General features: G+C 44.4%; 2 protein-coding genes across 2 annotated transcripts; one reads left to right on the forward strand and one right to left on the reverse strand.

Moving 5' to 3' along the window:
- Positions 1–1,943: 1,943 nt before the first annotated feature.
- LOC5574292 (26S proteasome non-ATPase regulatory subunit 5) lies at positions 1,944–13,578 on the forward strand. The gene is made up of 3 exons (XM_001661292.2): positions 1,944–2,258; positions 2,320–3,252; positions 13,180–13,578. Exons 1-3 carry the CDS (start codon positions 2,086–2,088, stop codon positions 13,541–13,543), a joined length of 1,470 nt encoding a protein of 489 aa, XP_001661342.2. The 5' UTR covers positions 1,944–2,085; the 3' UTR covers positions 13,544–13,578.
- Positions 13,579–13,827: 249 nt separating this feature from the next.
- LOC5574296 (gastrula zinc finger protein XlCGF46.1) lies at positions 13,828–15,225 on the reverse strand. Its single transcript, XM_001661293.2, has 2 exons — positions 14,920–15,225; positions 13,828–14,848 (listed from the first exon to the last, which is right to left on the reverse strand). Exons 1-2 carry the CDS (start codon positions 15,073–15,075, stop codon positions 13,829–13,831), a joined length of 1,176 nt encoding a protein of 391 aa, XP_001661343.2. The 5' UTR covers positions 15,076–15,225; the 3' UTR covers position 13,828.
- Positions 15,226–15,553: the final 328 nt, after the last annotated feature.

The following is a 15,553-nucleotide window of genomic DNA, read 5'->3' on the forward strand; positions in this document are numbered from 1 at the left end:
GTTTTCTTAACAGCATGTTGAATTCCGGAAGTTCTAAGTGTTTCTGTGATATTCTCGTTATTTTGGTGGGGTTTCTGATAGTATCCTTGGAATTTCTAGAACTTAGAACGTAGGGATTTTAATGGGAATTGTAGTGATTCCATTTGTAGTCGTAAGAATTCAATGAGGATCTCTCCTAAAAATCCAGGGTTCCCTTTGAAATTATTAAAATTCTTATCGATTTCACAAAAAATCCCATTGAAATCTTTAAAATATTTACCGACATTCAAAAGGTTTATATTAAAGCTTTGCTTTGAAATTCCAACGGAACTGGAGATCAACAGAATCTTAAAGGTTTTTACAATAATTACAAAGATTGTATTCAGAATTACAAATGTTCACACAATAATTCGCAGGAATCCCACCGCAATCTCATAGATTCTTAGGCCCCAAGCACAATGTACAACGGCAAAACGGCATGCCCATCTTCATCTACACTTTACTTATCAATCCAGTGTTGACTAAATCCTTTTCAACATTGACTTGACAAGTAGAGTGTAGCTCAAGATGGGCTTGCCGTTTTGCCGCTGTACCGCGTTGCCGCTCACATTGTGCTGGGGGCTTTACAGAAATACCGTCTCAAAGATACCCACAGAATTCTAAGAGATTAATATCCGGAATCCCATTCCCACCCCAATTCTAGAATTGTATTTAAACTTCCAGAATTATCATAAAAAATCCGACATCCCTATCGGAATCCCAATGTTCCTACAGGAATTCCGGAATTTCAAAGGAAATCTGAGAATCTGAGATGTCAGAATTTACACGTAAAATTCAGAATTACATTATAAATATGTGAATTCCTACCGACATCCTAAAATTCCTAGAAAATAACATGATTATCGTAATGCCAGAGTTCATACGGATATTACAAATTGCTACTGCCAGTAATCTTACCGGAATCTCAGAATTGGCGGGCGAATGTTTTCGTCACCTCAGAACTTCTAAGCAAAACTCAAAATACCTTCCGAAATATCAAAACTCATATCGTTTTCCCATGATTTTTACTCAAAGGAAATTATTCCATTCAATTTCGCAATCTCAAAGCATGAGTAGCAACCTCTTAAGCTAACTACCAGTAGCTTTGTAGTAAATGCTACCTTTATTCATAGCAACGCGTTGTAAGTAGTATGTTCGAAAGGTGTAGAAAGGAAAATGACACAAACATATTCTACTCGTGTTCCACATATAGCGTTTACTACCGAGATTGTAGTAAACTCAACTTTACTACATTTTATTCATACGGCCCATCCTTCCCAGGCAATTTTCACGTCGCTTCGCGTGACGCGTCTACCCTGGCCTACATGGGACCAAATGCAGTACTAGAAGTGGTACTCAATCTGAACCAGACTACTATGTCTCTATTTTTTTCTGTTACAAATGCATGTGTTCACTATTGTTTTCAATTTCGGCCAAACGACATTCGGCCAAATAACCCTTTTGGCCAAATGACCCGGAACCTTGCGTGAAATACCGTTTTAATTGACGGAGGTGCACGGTGAGCAATGTGATGGATTTTACTAAGGTGGCGCAGATGATTGATGCGTGCCACTAGTTCTCTCTTTTGTTCTCCCGCTGTTCTTATAGGCCTTTTCATGTGACAGATCCGTCTATGCATTTGTTTACATCGGTGGAGGACCGGTGCTAACACGGGCCTGTCATTTTCATAGAAGAACTGTCAAAGTGCTTCCCGATCAGCTGATTTGAGACGTCATGTGAATAGGCCTATGCAGCGCAAATAGTGACGTCACTATTTGCGCTGCATAAGAACAGCGGGAGAATGAAAGAGAGAACTAGTGGCACGCTTCAATCATCTGCGCCACCTTAGTAAAATCCATCACATTGCACGGTGAGTTCATTCCATCACAAACGCGCGCCAAATCAGCCCTTCACGCGTTCCATCAGCTCGGTGTTTTGATTTCATTCAGTCAGTGCTTAGCGATTTTGCGGTGTTGTTTACAGTGCTCAGTTGAAGAACAAAATTTAAAAATCATTCAGTTCCCTTATAACTTGTCCCACAATTACCAGTCCAAAACCGAAGCAAGAATGGATGAGAACCTGTGCCAGGAGCTGTTGGCCAATCTGCAGCTGGAACAGACTCGGAAAACCGCTCTGACCGAGATCAAAAACACACTGATTTCGTCCAGCAACGCCTCCGCCATATCCAACAGCTTTTTGAAGTCGCCGGAACTGCTGAACTGCCTGGAGGATGCCAACAGGTTTGTGTGGGATGAATTCTGGGAAGGTTGCTGCGTGCTAACATTAACTACTATTTCACAGCGAACAAACGCTGCTAGCGTGCGACATTCTTTCGATCTGTATGAGCACCCTGGCCATCGACGAGTCCAGCGAGGTTAAGAACGTTATCGAGAAATCGTTGAGTCACGTCAATCCCCGGGTGCAGGCCTTCGGATTGCGGGAGCTTCGGCGAATCGTCCAATCGCGCTCGGTCGATGGTTTCGTGAATGAAACGCTGATCCTGCTGGTGATCAAGTGTTTGGCCTCGGACGATACCAGTGTCGGAACGCCAGCGATTGAGCTTTTGCGGTTGATGTTGCCGCGGTTTGTCCAGCTGAGAAGCGTTTTGGAGAACCTGGAGGGTCTGCTTGGCAAGGGGGATGTGGTTCGGTGCCGGTTGTATGAGCTGGCCGTTAGGTTGGCCAAACAGTCGGAGGAACTCTTGGCGGCAATGGATAAGTTCTTGAAGAAAGCGGTTCAAGAATTGGACGGGGAAGATGTGCTATTGCAGCTTAATGTTCTGCAAATTTTGTCGGAACTCTCCGAGGGGAACCACGGAATGGCCTATCTGGAGAACAACGGGGTATTCGACAAGCTAATGGTCAAAATCCAAGGCCTGGGTGAAGATCCGTTGGGCACCATTTTGATCCCAGGCTTGATGAAGTTTTACGGAGGAGTTGCGGCGATTCATCCGGCTAAAGTCTACGACGGTTATCCGAAGGTTATCGAAATGCTGTTCGATTGTCTGGCTTCGGAGGATATGACGATACTGCCAACGGCTTACGATACCTTGGGATGCATTGCGGCAGCGAACGAGGGCAAAAGGCAGCTCCATTACAAGCACGGGGCAGCGTTGAAGAAGACGTTGCAGCATTTTAGCAAAGTGATCCGCAATCTGCCGAACGATTTGAAGATTCGCTTGCTCGGCTGCCTGCGGTCGATGTTTGCTGTGGATTCTGCTGATAATCAGATTTCGTAAGTTGGGAAAGCATATCAGGGTGTCCATCCAATTGTCCAGGAAATTGTAAAACACACCGGAAAAGAATGTATTTCAAATCAGGCAAGTCTCTGAAAATTCCATATTTTTAACGGAAGGTCCCTAATGCCTCGATTTCAACCAAAGCGGTGTTCGAAGTCACTATTTCCTTTTTCTACTTGCAGTGAATCCTGTGCCAAATTCTAGAATTTCCAGAGAAATCTTCGGAGACTGTTCCGCGATTTTTTCACTGTCACCGGTTCCTCGGGAATGTCTCAGATTATTTGAGGAAAAGATTCAGGTATTCTAGTGATTTCTACGGAGATTTTTCTGGAATACTTTTACATGGCTTTTTTACACGGTTCTATTTACAGGGCGTTCGAAATTTCCACGGTATTTTTTTGCACGGATTTCGGAATTTATACGGCTTCTTTTACACGGATTCTAGAATTAGGGAATGGAAACCAAACTTCACATTTTCAAGAGCACCTGGAGAACCAAGCATCCGTTGAGCTGAATACTTAATCAATTGGTCATTTGCTGGTGGTTACCAATCGATTTAGTTTTCAGCTGAAACGGATGCTCGGTTCTCCAGTTTTGTGCTCTTGAAAATTTGATGTTTGGCTTCGATTCATCTTCATTGTTCTAGTGGTGCTGCAGAAATTTTTCCAGTGACATTTTAAAAGATATTTAGAGGAATTTCTTCAGAATTTGGTCCAGGAAATCCTTGAGCACTCCAACGCTCCTATCTTCTGTAATTTTCATAAGGAAAATTGTCCAAGAGACTTTCTTAGTGTTTTTTCCAGATATGTTTACTAGTTCTTTCACTGATTTCCTCAAGAACAAAAGGAACAACAAGAAAAACAGGGTGGGACCACAGTGAGAGCGGAGGAAAGGCAGCAAGCGCTTCTGCAAGAGTTCCTCTCGATAAATCTGCCCGTTCATGGTGCCGGTTGTATCGAACGGCTTGCTGTACCGTCCGCACTAGCAGATCGCCTGCCACACCGGGTACTTCTTCGCAAATTTGTAAAACTTTCTCTTCCGGAACCTCCATGCGGGACGTACCGACTCAAACTCAAGGCCGGGGATTCGTTTGATGTCCACCTTGATGTACGTGGTCCATGACGACACAGCCTGCCTTGACCAGCCACTCACGGTACAGCTTCCGCGTACGCAAATCGGCCACCGTGCTTGTCAGTCCGGTTTGGCGCCTTCCTGACCTTAAAAACACGTAGCCCAGCCCGCCTCATGGTCTGCTGGACGAAACACTTCGATGAATTGATCTTCTGGCCACGTCTCTGGTACAAATGTTCGGGTTATTATTAAAGTACTGTCTTATCTTCCGCGCCTTCTCTGGGTATTCCGTTTTCGGTTTTCGGCCGTTTACAGCGCGCCGCTCGATGGTCTTCGCGTCCGGAACGTCTCAGGAATTCTCCACTTGGGTAAGATGACACATCCACCGGTGCAGACTGGATTTCTTCTACGGCTTCAATCGGTGACACATGGCTTGTTCCCGATGCACCTTCGTCAGGACAATCAACTTCAAGTGAAGCCGACATTGGAAGGCCAGCGGAACAGGCTTCAAATTTATCCCTATCATTTATCATTATCACGTCTATCTTTTGATACTATCAAATGATACTATCCCTATAGGCCAGTAGAAGTGGATGAACTTGTAATTCATTTTTCTGTCAATTCTCATACAAAATCTACTTTTTCTTTGACAGAAATTCACTCTAGGTGAACCACTTCTCCTGGCCTATGGGTAGTGATAGGGATACTATCACTTCTTGAAAAATGATGGATAGAAGATAGACTTTATTATCTCTATCAATTGATAGACGGATGGAGATATTATCAGCATTTTTCCATCACTGATGGATCAAGCCTATCTTTATCATCTATCTTTGGGGAAAAATATACTATCAGCAAATTTCCATAGCTATCCCTATCTATCCTATATCATTGAAACAAAAAAAACGAAACCAAAATCTTGCGCATAATGGGAACAAGCTAATAGAAATAACTCAATGTATGTTCTCATGGGTATTTTCGGAACGGGCGCGACGAGGGGATGACGAAAATCGATGTCCGACGCCATTTTGAAATCCAATATGGCGGTTTCCGGATTAATAAAATCAATGGGCCCAGATAGCCGTAGCGGTAAACGCGCAGCTATTCAGCAAGACCAAGCTGAGGGTCGTGGGTTCGAATCCCACCGGTCGAGGATCTTTTCGGGTTGGAAATTTTCTCGACTTCCCAGGGCATAGAGTATCTTCGTGCCTGCCACACGATATACACATGCAAAAATGGTCAATTGGCATAGAAAGCTCTCAGTTAATAACTGTGGAAGTGCTCATAAGAACACTAAGCTGAGAAGCAGGCTTTGTCCCAGTTGGGACGTAACGCCAGAAAGAAGAAGAAGAAGAAGGAAACCCATGCAATATGGGTATTTTCGGAACGGGCACGATGAGGGGATGACGAAAATCGATGTCCGACGCCATTTTGAAATCCAAGATGGCGGCCTCCGGATTAGTGAAATCATTGGAAACCCATGCAATATGGGTATTTTCGGAACGGGAACGATGAGGGGATGACGGAAATCGATGTCTGACGCTATTTTGAAATCCAAGATGGCGGCCTCCGGATTAGTGAAATCATTGAAAACCCATGCAATATGGGTATTTTCGGAACGGGCGCGATGAGGGGATGACGGAAATCGATGTCTGACGCTATTTTGAAATCCAAGATGGCGGCCTCCGGATTAGTGAAATCATTGGAAACCCATGCAATATGGGTATTTTCGGAATGGGAACGATGAGGGGATCACGGAAATCGATGTCCGATGCCATTTTGAAATCCAAGATGGCGGTTTCCGGATTAATAAAATCAATGGAAACCCATGCAATATGGGTATTTTTGGAACGGGCACGATGAGGGGATGACGGAAATCGATGTCCGACGCCATTTTGAAATCCAAGATGGCGGCCTCCGGATTAGTGAAATCATTGGAAATAAATTGGAAAATACCTATATTACATGGGTTTCCAATGATTTTACTTATCTGGAGGCCGCCATCTTGGATTTCAAAATGGCGTCAGACATCGATTTCCGTCATCCCCTCATCGCGCCCGTTCCGAAAATACCCATATTGCATGGGTTTCCAACAATTCTTACACTCCTGAAGCCGCTAAATATGGAATTTAGTTAATTTTCTATGCCCATAGTCCAACAATTTATATTGTATAATATTATCAATTGATAGAGATAGAACCTCTATCATTATCAATTGAGAGATGTTGTACTGATAGTATCATCATGAGAAATTTTTGGGATAGGGATACTATCTCTCTATCCTCTATCTCTGATAGAAACCGTTCTCTCAGTGATACTATCAGAGATAGACAAGAAGGGATAGTATCATCTGGCTAAACTGATAGTATCCGTTGTCTATCAGATAGATGATAGTATCATCGTCTATCTGATAATTTTGATGCCTGCAGCGGAAATAGGAGCTTGGAGTAGTGCTGCTTCAGCCGGTCTGGCGATTTCACTTCCTCTATTAGGATTTCCCATGGTAGTTGGTGCGTTGCTAGCTCTGGCACGTCGGAATCGTAGCGTGGGCGCATTTGGTTGACGTGCGATCTTACCAGCTTCGACCTCGTGTTCGTGTGCAGGGACACGATATAGGCGAGCCTTCCCCCTTACTAAGCTTCTTGAGACCACGCTTGAGGGAATCGACGAATCGCTCCGCTTGGCCGTATGACTGCGGGTGGTAAGGAGCAGTACGAAGGTGAGCAATACCATTTTCACTGCAATACTGCTGAAACTGCACACTGGTGAATTGTGTGCCGTTATCCGAGACCAAAGTTTTCGGGTTGCCGAAACGCAGTTTGTGGTGATGGATTGCGTACGATCCACGATGACGAAGTAGTAGTACCCATCGATTGGGCCAGCAAAATCGATGTGGACACTTTGCCACGTTTGCTGCTTCAGCGCACGCGGTGCACTGACGAACAAATTGCGCTACATCGTCGTCCATATTAGGCCAGTAGATATAGCTGCGGGCTAGAGATTTCATCCGGTCCATTCCTGGGTGTCCACGATGTAGCTGTCGAATAATTCGTTTGCGAAATTTGAGTTTCACGACGATTCGTTCGCTGAACATGACGCAGTGGTCGACGATTTGAAGTCCATCTCGTCTAGCAAAGTATTTTTTGACGTCAGGATCTTCAATTTGCTTCACATGGGCCGGCCAACCTTCTTAAAGAAAATTCACCACTTGCTGGAGAACTTGATCTTTTCGCGTTTCAGCCACTATCATCTGGTGCGTGACTGGAAGGTTGCTGAATCAGCAATGCTGATGGTGTCGTCGAGAATTGCTTTTGCTTCGGATTCGACGCGCACGGCCGCTATCACGTAATCTTCATCTGGTCTACGTTGTGCTGACATCAATCGGGACAGGAAATCTGCGTAGCCGAAGTTCGTTGTCGAAACGTGCTTGATGTCGAAGTCGTACAGCAGGAGTGTTAAGGCCCAGCGTTGTAAGCGGTTTGCTGTGTATACCGGAATCCCCTTCTTTGAATCGAAAACCTTGATGAGTGGTTGATGGTCGGTCTGTAGGAGAAAGTGGCGTCCGTAGAGCATTTTGTGGAAACGAGTGACTGCGAAGATCAGCGCCAATGCTTCCTTTTCCACTTGGCCGTAGTTTATCTCTGCTGGTATCAGTGAACGAGAGGCATGAGCGATTGCCTTCACCTCACCGGTCGGGAATCGATGCATGATAACTGCGCCAAGACCGTACTTTGATGCATCTGCAGCGACGATGATCTCCTTCGAAGGGTCGTAGTGGGTAAGCAGCAGATCGGAGAGGAGAATGGTATTGAACTGCTCGAAGGAAATCTGGCAATCGTCGGTCCAATTCCAGCGGGCATCCTTCTTGAGCAGATTGTCCAGGGGTGCCCGGAGCTTCTTCATCTGCTTGACGAACCGACCGTAGTAATTCACAGCACCGAGGTAAGAGCGGAGCTGCTGAACATCTTTCGGTGGCTGCATCATGGTAATGGCTTCCGTTTTCGATAGATCGGGTCGTATATCATCTTTATCCACGATGTGTCACAGAAACTCGATCTGGGAGAGTGCGAAACGGCATTTTTCGAGACGTAAGTGAAAAACCATACTCACGAATACATTCGAGAACGACGTGCAGATTGCGATCGTGTTCCTGCTTCGTGCGACCAGCGATGAGGATGTCATCCAGGTATGCCGGCTACCATGCTGTCGATGATGCGCTGGAAAACGCCGGGTGCCGACTTGACTCCAGGGGGCAGTCGGTTGTACTGGAAAAGGGCACGATGTGTGTTGATGGTGAGCAATTTTCGTGATTCCTCCTCCACCTCGACCTACGTCGGATAAGTCGAGATGCGTGAAATAGCGTGCCCCAGCCAGTTCCGTAAAGAAGTTATCAGGATAAGGCAGCAGATGGCGGTCACATTGTAGCGCGTTGTTCAGCCCCTTCGGATAATCACCACACACGCGAACTGATATGTTGTCCGCCTTGCGCACGACGACTATTGGAGTTGTCCAGTCCGAGAATCGAACCGGAGAAATGATACCGTTGTTCTGGAGCCTTTCGAGTTTTGCATCTACCTTGAGGAGTGCAGCGTACGCCACTGGTCTCTTCGGGCAATAGGAAGGACGTGCGTCAGGCTTCAGGTACAGCTTTACTTGCGCTTCGGTGCACTTACCCAGCGTGTTTTGGAATACCTCCGGGAAGTGTTGCTTAAGTTGACTGACGTACTGATCAGATCGGAATGTTGGTCGAGACGATGTTGTACGGTGTTGACCAAGCTGGTGATCGGTATGGACCACAGATCGAACAGATCCATAGTCTCGATTCCAAGAACGTTGAATTCTGCGCTGTCCGAGATGGAAATGCGACCGGTTTTAGTAACATTCTTGATGGTGATCTCGGCTTGGAACTCGGCGAGGTTGCCACCAGAAGCCGTGATAGCAGATTCTTCCGTCGGTTGAGTGGCTGTCTGATGCTGATCCAAGTATCTCTCGATATGATGGTGCTGAAGCTTGATTGTTACACCGTTGAGCTCGACCGGGATGAACCGACGGCATCGTCCAGAGATTGGCCGTCCTGCGTGATGTCGTCCTCATACCTTGCGTACCAGCTATCGAAGATAACGCCTCCGTCCGGATCGTACTGGAAATCCTGGATTCCGCTTGCCAATGATTCGATAATCTTCTCGCTGCCAGCAATCGAATTGCCTCGGTGCCCCAGGTTTTTAATCTGCTGCTGTTGTCGCGCGTTGAGATTGGTGAGCTGCAGGATGGCGTTCTTCAGATCCGCGGTCTTCGAGTCGCTTTCAAAATTTTTCTCGTCGCCAGCTGTTATAGCCGTAACCAAAGCCAAACGTCGTTACCAAGGAAAAGACGATGTTGGTACGACTAATGTTTTAAGGCTCCCCCAAATCTACGCGACTTTTTACGGCGACAGCGACAAAAAATCGCCGCGATTTCGTTGTTGCGTTGCTGCAAGCACTCTTCTGTGTAACCATCTTGACTGACACGACGCGAATTGCTGTGAAATCGCGTCGCTGTGGCTTAGACGCGCTCTTCAAACAATTCTTGCAGCGAAACATAAGCGAAATCGCGGCGATTGTTTGTCGCTGTCGCCGTAAAAAGTCGCTTAGATTTGGGGGAGCCTTCACTGAACGAAATCACCCGCCATGATTTGAATGATATTTGCCTCATCCGAGCCCCATACCTATTTTCAGACGCAATCAAGATGATTTTCATCCTCTTCAAAATCATCTGTTTACAAATCATACCAAACGAAAATCATCCAATGTTGCAATGATTTTTATCCTTCCAATGGATGTCTCAAAATGAATGATTATCATTCGTCAATGTAAACAACCCCGATTGCATACCAGTTGAAAATTTAAAAGATTTCCAATCGAAAATAAGTAAGTACCACACATTGGTTTAACATCCATTACTATGTCCTTTATTATCAAGAAAAAAACAATCATCGTCGTTCACAGCAAGAAAAAGACACCTGCCAACAACGTTCTTTCTGAGTACTGGGGACTATGGAACTGAAATCACGCGATTGATGGTGTGGACTCGGGTTTGGATCCGTCGAATCAAGTCCTAAGTAGTAAACGAATGCTGCTAATAAGGATAATTTTGGATTATTCTTCCAAAAACGGCAATTTACCTGTAAAATCCGGGAAAATTTGTAGCTGACCACGCTGCTGCCGCCATACTTAAGCTAAAGCTATCAGTACACACTTTGCCAAATGTGCAAATTTTTGCCAAATTTTGACAAATTTGTGTTCTGACCAAATATATTTGCACAAACATTGATGTGCAAATATTTGTCTAACTTTGTAATAGCCAATACTTGAAGATATGAGGAAATATATATTGTAAAAGTATGCCAAAACAAGTTTTATTTGGTCAACTTTGCAACTCCGTTCAGTTCTCGAGTGGCAAACATGGACAAATAAGAGTTTGTCAAATGTTTGTCCACCGTGTACACTGAACGAAATCTCCCGCCATAAATTGAATGATTTTTGCCTCATCCGAGCCCCATTCCTATTTTCAGACACATTTAAGATGATTTTCATCTGCATGAAAATCATCTGTTTACAAATCACACTGAATGAATATCATCCAATCTTAAAATGAATTTTCTGTTTCCAAAAGTGGTCGACAATTGAATGATCATCATACACCTAAATGTAAACAAATTTAATGAAATGCCAATAAAATATTTAAATGGTTTCAAATTGAAGAGAAAGGCTTCTTAACTGTTCAACGCACATAAATGTTTATTTTCACGGACTGTTTAGCTGCATCAAACGTATAATAATTAATGAATCACAAATCGGCAACCATCGTGACTAGGCTTGAGGTGCCTGTTTGAATAACGAGTCCTTAATCCACAAACAACCCTTCATCCTCAGCAAGAAACGATGTTCGGTGCTCCTATAAATAATGATCAGTTGCTACAGATATAAATAAGTTCATCAAAAAGTACAATTACCTGTGGAATCAATTGGAAAACTCCGAACTCTGCAAGCTGGAACTGTTGCCACCACCATTTTTCACTACGATTGACAAGGATGATTTTATGTCTAGGATCATTAGTCTTCAATATGACATTCAGAAGATAATTGCATGATTTTCGATTTGGGACATGGTAGAACATATTTTCCTTTAAGAGTAGCACATTATTCATTCGTGTTACCATAATTCAAATATCTACTTATTTACATATGGATACATGCTAAAGGCCATCCTAGAATCGGATGATTTTTGTTCAACAAAAAGTGGATGCATCATATTCACTCAAAATCATTCAAAATATGGAATTTTGAGATATGCAGCCGTGTGAATTACGAATCATTCAGTTCATGGCGGGAGATTGTGTTCAGTGTACTGACCTTTGGCAAACAATAGTCAAACGGCAAACGTTAGGCAAACGTCTGAAACGTCAAATAGCCAAATATTTGCACACTTGACAAAGTGTACTGATAGCTTAAGGAGTGAAAGGACGATTCCGTATTGTTTACGGTTTACCGCCAGTCTTCTGAATGACTTTTTGGACTGTGAATGTATGATTATTGATTTGGGACATGGAAGGAATTAAAATCATTCTTTAGATTGATGTTATTCATATTCGTTATCATAATTTAATCATCTGCTTATTGTCATATGGAAATATACAAGAAGTCATCGCCGAATTGGATGATTTTTGTTCGATACGCGTTGGATGCATCATATTGTTGTATATTCATTCAAAACAAGGGAGATGAAGATTTGAAGTCATGTGAATTACAAATCGTTCAATTCAAGGAGGGAGATTTCGCTCAGTGTTTATTGAATTTTCTTGGTTGGTGGTTGGCTAACTAATAACATATTATTTCTGTAGTAGGCCTAGCCTAATTTGAATTTATCTTCTTCTTCTTCTTTATTCTGATCGGTGGTGCTTTTCTTTTGTGCGAACCCACCTTCTAATGGACCAGCATCTAAGGCTATATGTCCAACCTATTTCTATTTATACTCCGTGGAGTTTACAATGCTCAAATCTGCTTTATCGATTTGTGTGTGTCCGTAGACTTTCCTATTCTTTTTACGTCCGTGGACGGCTTCCCTTACTGCTAAGGGGTGAAGGGGGTGGGAATTGAATTTATCATAGTAGGCCGTGTCTGTAAATTAGAAAATAATATGTCATTAGTTAGCCAACCACCAACCAAGCAAGTTCAATAAAACAATTGGGTTGATTCTACGAATGGCGTGAAGTGACAATCGTGCCTATTCTGCGTGGCGTGTGAGGTGACACGAGTCGAATGAGGTGACAATTGTCGACTCGCTCCCATTTAATTAACATTAGTCGTCTCACGTCACTCGCGGTGAGAGCGACTCGTCTCTACTCACACGCCGCGCAGAATAAGCACAAATTGTCGGTGTCGTATAGCGAGGTGACAATTCTCGACTCGAATGAAGTGACTCTCCATTTGATTTACACGGCGACTCACTTCACTCGAGTCGAGAATTGTCACCTCGCTATGCGAGACCGACAATTCTCATGTTACGCCACTCGTAGAATTAACCCGAATAGCTCGTACCAACATAGTCTTTTCCTTGGTAACGACTTTTGGCCTTGGTTACGGCTATAACAATTTCTAATTTACAGGCACGGCCTACTATGATAAATTCAAATTAGGCTAGGCCTACTACAGTTACACCCAGAGCAAAGTGCAGTTTTTCCGAGTCCAATCTTTTTATTTTCCTGGAGACCATCCTGGTAAAATTATTTGAAAACTTTCTTGGGAAAGGATAATTCGGATTAGTTGGTTAGATCATGGAGGATTTAAAAACATACGGGCGGTTTTTCCTTCCAGATCAATCACCCAGGAATGGTACGGCAACCTAGCCGAGCAGGAAAATCTCAACCTGGTGATGGACTACATCAAGAATCCTTTCCCGGACATGAAGCGAGCCGCTTTGGGACTGCTGAAAGCCATTGTGGGACACCGCTGGGGACAAACCTACTTGCTGAACACGGGTGGTTTCGTGGAGTACCTTCTGGACCGGAAGCAGGAAGCCGACAAGGATGTGGTGCTGGACAAGTACGAAGTCATCCGGGTGCTGGCCGCGTCCACGGTGTTCGATGAGCAGACGGCGTCCGAGCTCCGGAGATACGTGGCCGAGGGCGCATTCTACGTGCAGGGCATTACCGAAGTTGCCATCGAAGGGGCTTCGTAAACGGGTTGGGGGGAAGCTGGACTGGCTTTGTGTGACGTTTTAGATGTAAGGTGGTGAATAAAACTTCGTTTTTTTGCGATATAAATTTGGTAAAAAGAAACAATGATTCGGCTACCCCGCTCTGAAGAACATCCTTGGAAGCGTTTCAGGGAGAATAAGGAAAATCGCAATCTTTGAGATAAGTTGAGAGACTTGCACTAACAAAACGATCTGCTATCAGCTCTGCATTCCAAACTTTCTGGCATTCTTTTCGTTCAATCCGACAAAGGATCAATCTACATTTCTTCAATCCGTCAAAACGTGCGTCTTGAGATGCATTTGCAACGAAACCTTCTGACTGAAACCCCGTCCACAAACGTTGCAGGCATGCATCGGCAGCATCGAGTGCTTTCGCCTCCGGTGGAACTGCAGGGAACTCTTCCGATTGAACGTCTTCCGGCACAGCTCGCACTCAAATGGTCGCTCGTCCGTGTGGCACATCTGGTGATTCAGCAGCTCATCCCGGGAAACGAACGCCTTCGAACAGTGGGAACAAACGTGGTCCTTCACCATCGTATGCTTCCGGCGTTTGTGCATTTGGAGATTGCTAGAGAACCGGAAATGATCACCACAAAGGTCGCACACGAAGGCCTTGCTCTCGGAGTGGGTCAACATGTGCTTCTTAAGGCCACTCTTCTGGGTTGTTGAGTGGCCACAAATCGTGCAGGCGAAGGGCTTCTCCTGGCTGTGGTTGAGCTTATGATTCCGGAGGGAAGCGGCCTGGCGATACGATTTGCCACAAACGTCACATTTGAACCGCTCCGGATCGTGACTGGCCATGTGCCCAATGTAGGCCATCTTCGTCTTAAAATTTTCGCCACAGCTCTGGCACAGGAAGTTGGCTAGCTCGGAGTGAAGCTGCATGTGACATTTGAAGGACCTGCTGGTACCCAACACCTTATGGCACTGGTCGCACTCAAACAGGCCACTTTTGTCGTTGCCTTCCGGGGGATCAACCGAACGTATTTCAAATATCTCGGTGGGATTGTCAACCACTTCGATTAGGTTATCCCGGATTTTCGGCGACGGTTCTTGAACCTCTACGGTGGCAAGATTGTGGCTTTCATTTACCTCTCCCGAGTCACTTTCTTCGGAGAAATCTGCCCTAATTGTAGGCTTCTCGAGCTCAATGGAAATATAACGCTCCGGATGTTCCCTCAGTTCTTTGTCCGCCTTAAGGCATCGATTCCGGAAGCTTACGAAATGTTTCAACGATAACGAACACTTGGTGCATATGTACTTTGGTAACTTATCATCTTGTGAGATCTGAAATCGAAATCTTCCTTGAATAAGGAGTACTTTTTCTTACAGAATTTGGATCGTGCTTATAGTCTTACCTCCAGCACCGGGAGAAATTCCAGCAAGAGGTCCATAAATCGACGTTTTTGGCCACAGATTAAGGACACCTTGAACAAGGCACGATACTTATCATTGTTGGCGGAACGGGATAGGCACACCCGGCAGATACCGGGGAATTCGGAAGCAGGTTCCATTAAAAAAAAGAACTTTTAAAATTAATAAAATGTGATTTGACTTTTGGTTTTTTTTTTTGTTTGTGGTGTCACTTGGACGGCTAAGATCGCTCACGGTCCATCTTGCCAGACTTTTGGTTTTGATTTCGCACAACAAAAAACGTGTTTTGTAAATATAATTTTTGTTTGTTGTTTGCAGACAAATATGGCCGTAGTGTTAGCCCTTTACACGAGTTTATTCACGCTAAACAAAGGCGACACAAAAATGTGTAGCATGGACCTAGGACAGGACGTGACAGCTCATGAAAGACTGCCCCGTTGTTTTTCAGTGGATAACCTTGACGATAAGGCAATCCATGAGACAGCTGCGATCAGCTGGTTTTTTTGTTTACCATGTGCTTTTGACGTTTCGCGATCGGAGTGACTTTTCGATTACAAAGGAAAATATAAAGCTCCGATAACACTCGCATGATTTGTTTACTCTTTCATTTCGGTTGCA

This window comes from Aedes aegypti, chromosome 3, assembly GCF_002204515.2.
Source record: "Aedes aegypti strain LVP_AGWG chromosome 3, AaegL5.0 Primary Assembly, whole genome shotgun sequence".
In the NCBI taxonomy this organism is placed as follows: Eukaryota; Metazoa; Arthropoda; class Insecta; order Diptera; family Culicidae; genus Aedes; species Aedes aegypti.

Coding starts and splice junctions, on each gene's coding strand:
- LOC5574292 (XM_001661292.2), top strand. CDS start 2,086: ATGGATGAGAACCTGTGCCAGGAGCTGTTGGCCAATCTGCAGCTGGAA. Junction 2,259..2,319: donor TGCCTGGAGGATGCCAACAG/GTTTGTGTGGGA, acceptor ACTATTTCACAG/CGAACAAACGCTGCTAGCGT. Junction 3,253..13,179: donor TCTGCTGATAATCAGATTTC/GTAAGTTGGGAA, acceptor TTTTCCTTCCAG/ATCAATCACCCAGGAATGGT.
- LOC5574296 (XM_001661293.2), bottom strand. CDS start 15,075: ATGGAACCTGCTTCCGAATTCCCCGGTATCTGCCGGGTGTGCCTATCC. Junction 14,849..14,919: donor AATTTCTCCCGGTGCTGGAG/GTAAGACTATAA, acceptor TTTCGATTTCAG/ATCTCACAAGATGATAAGTT.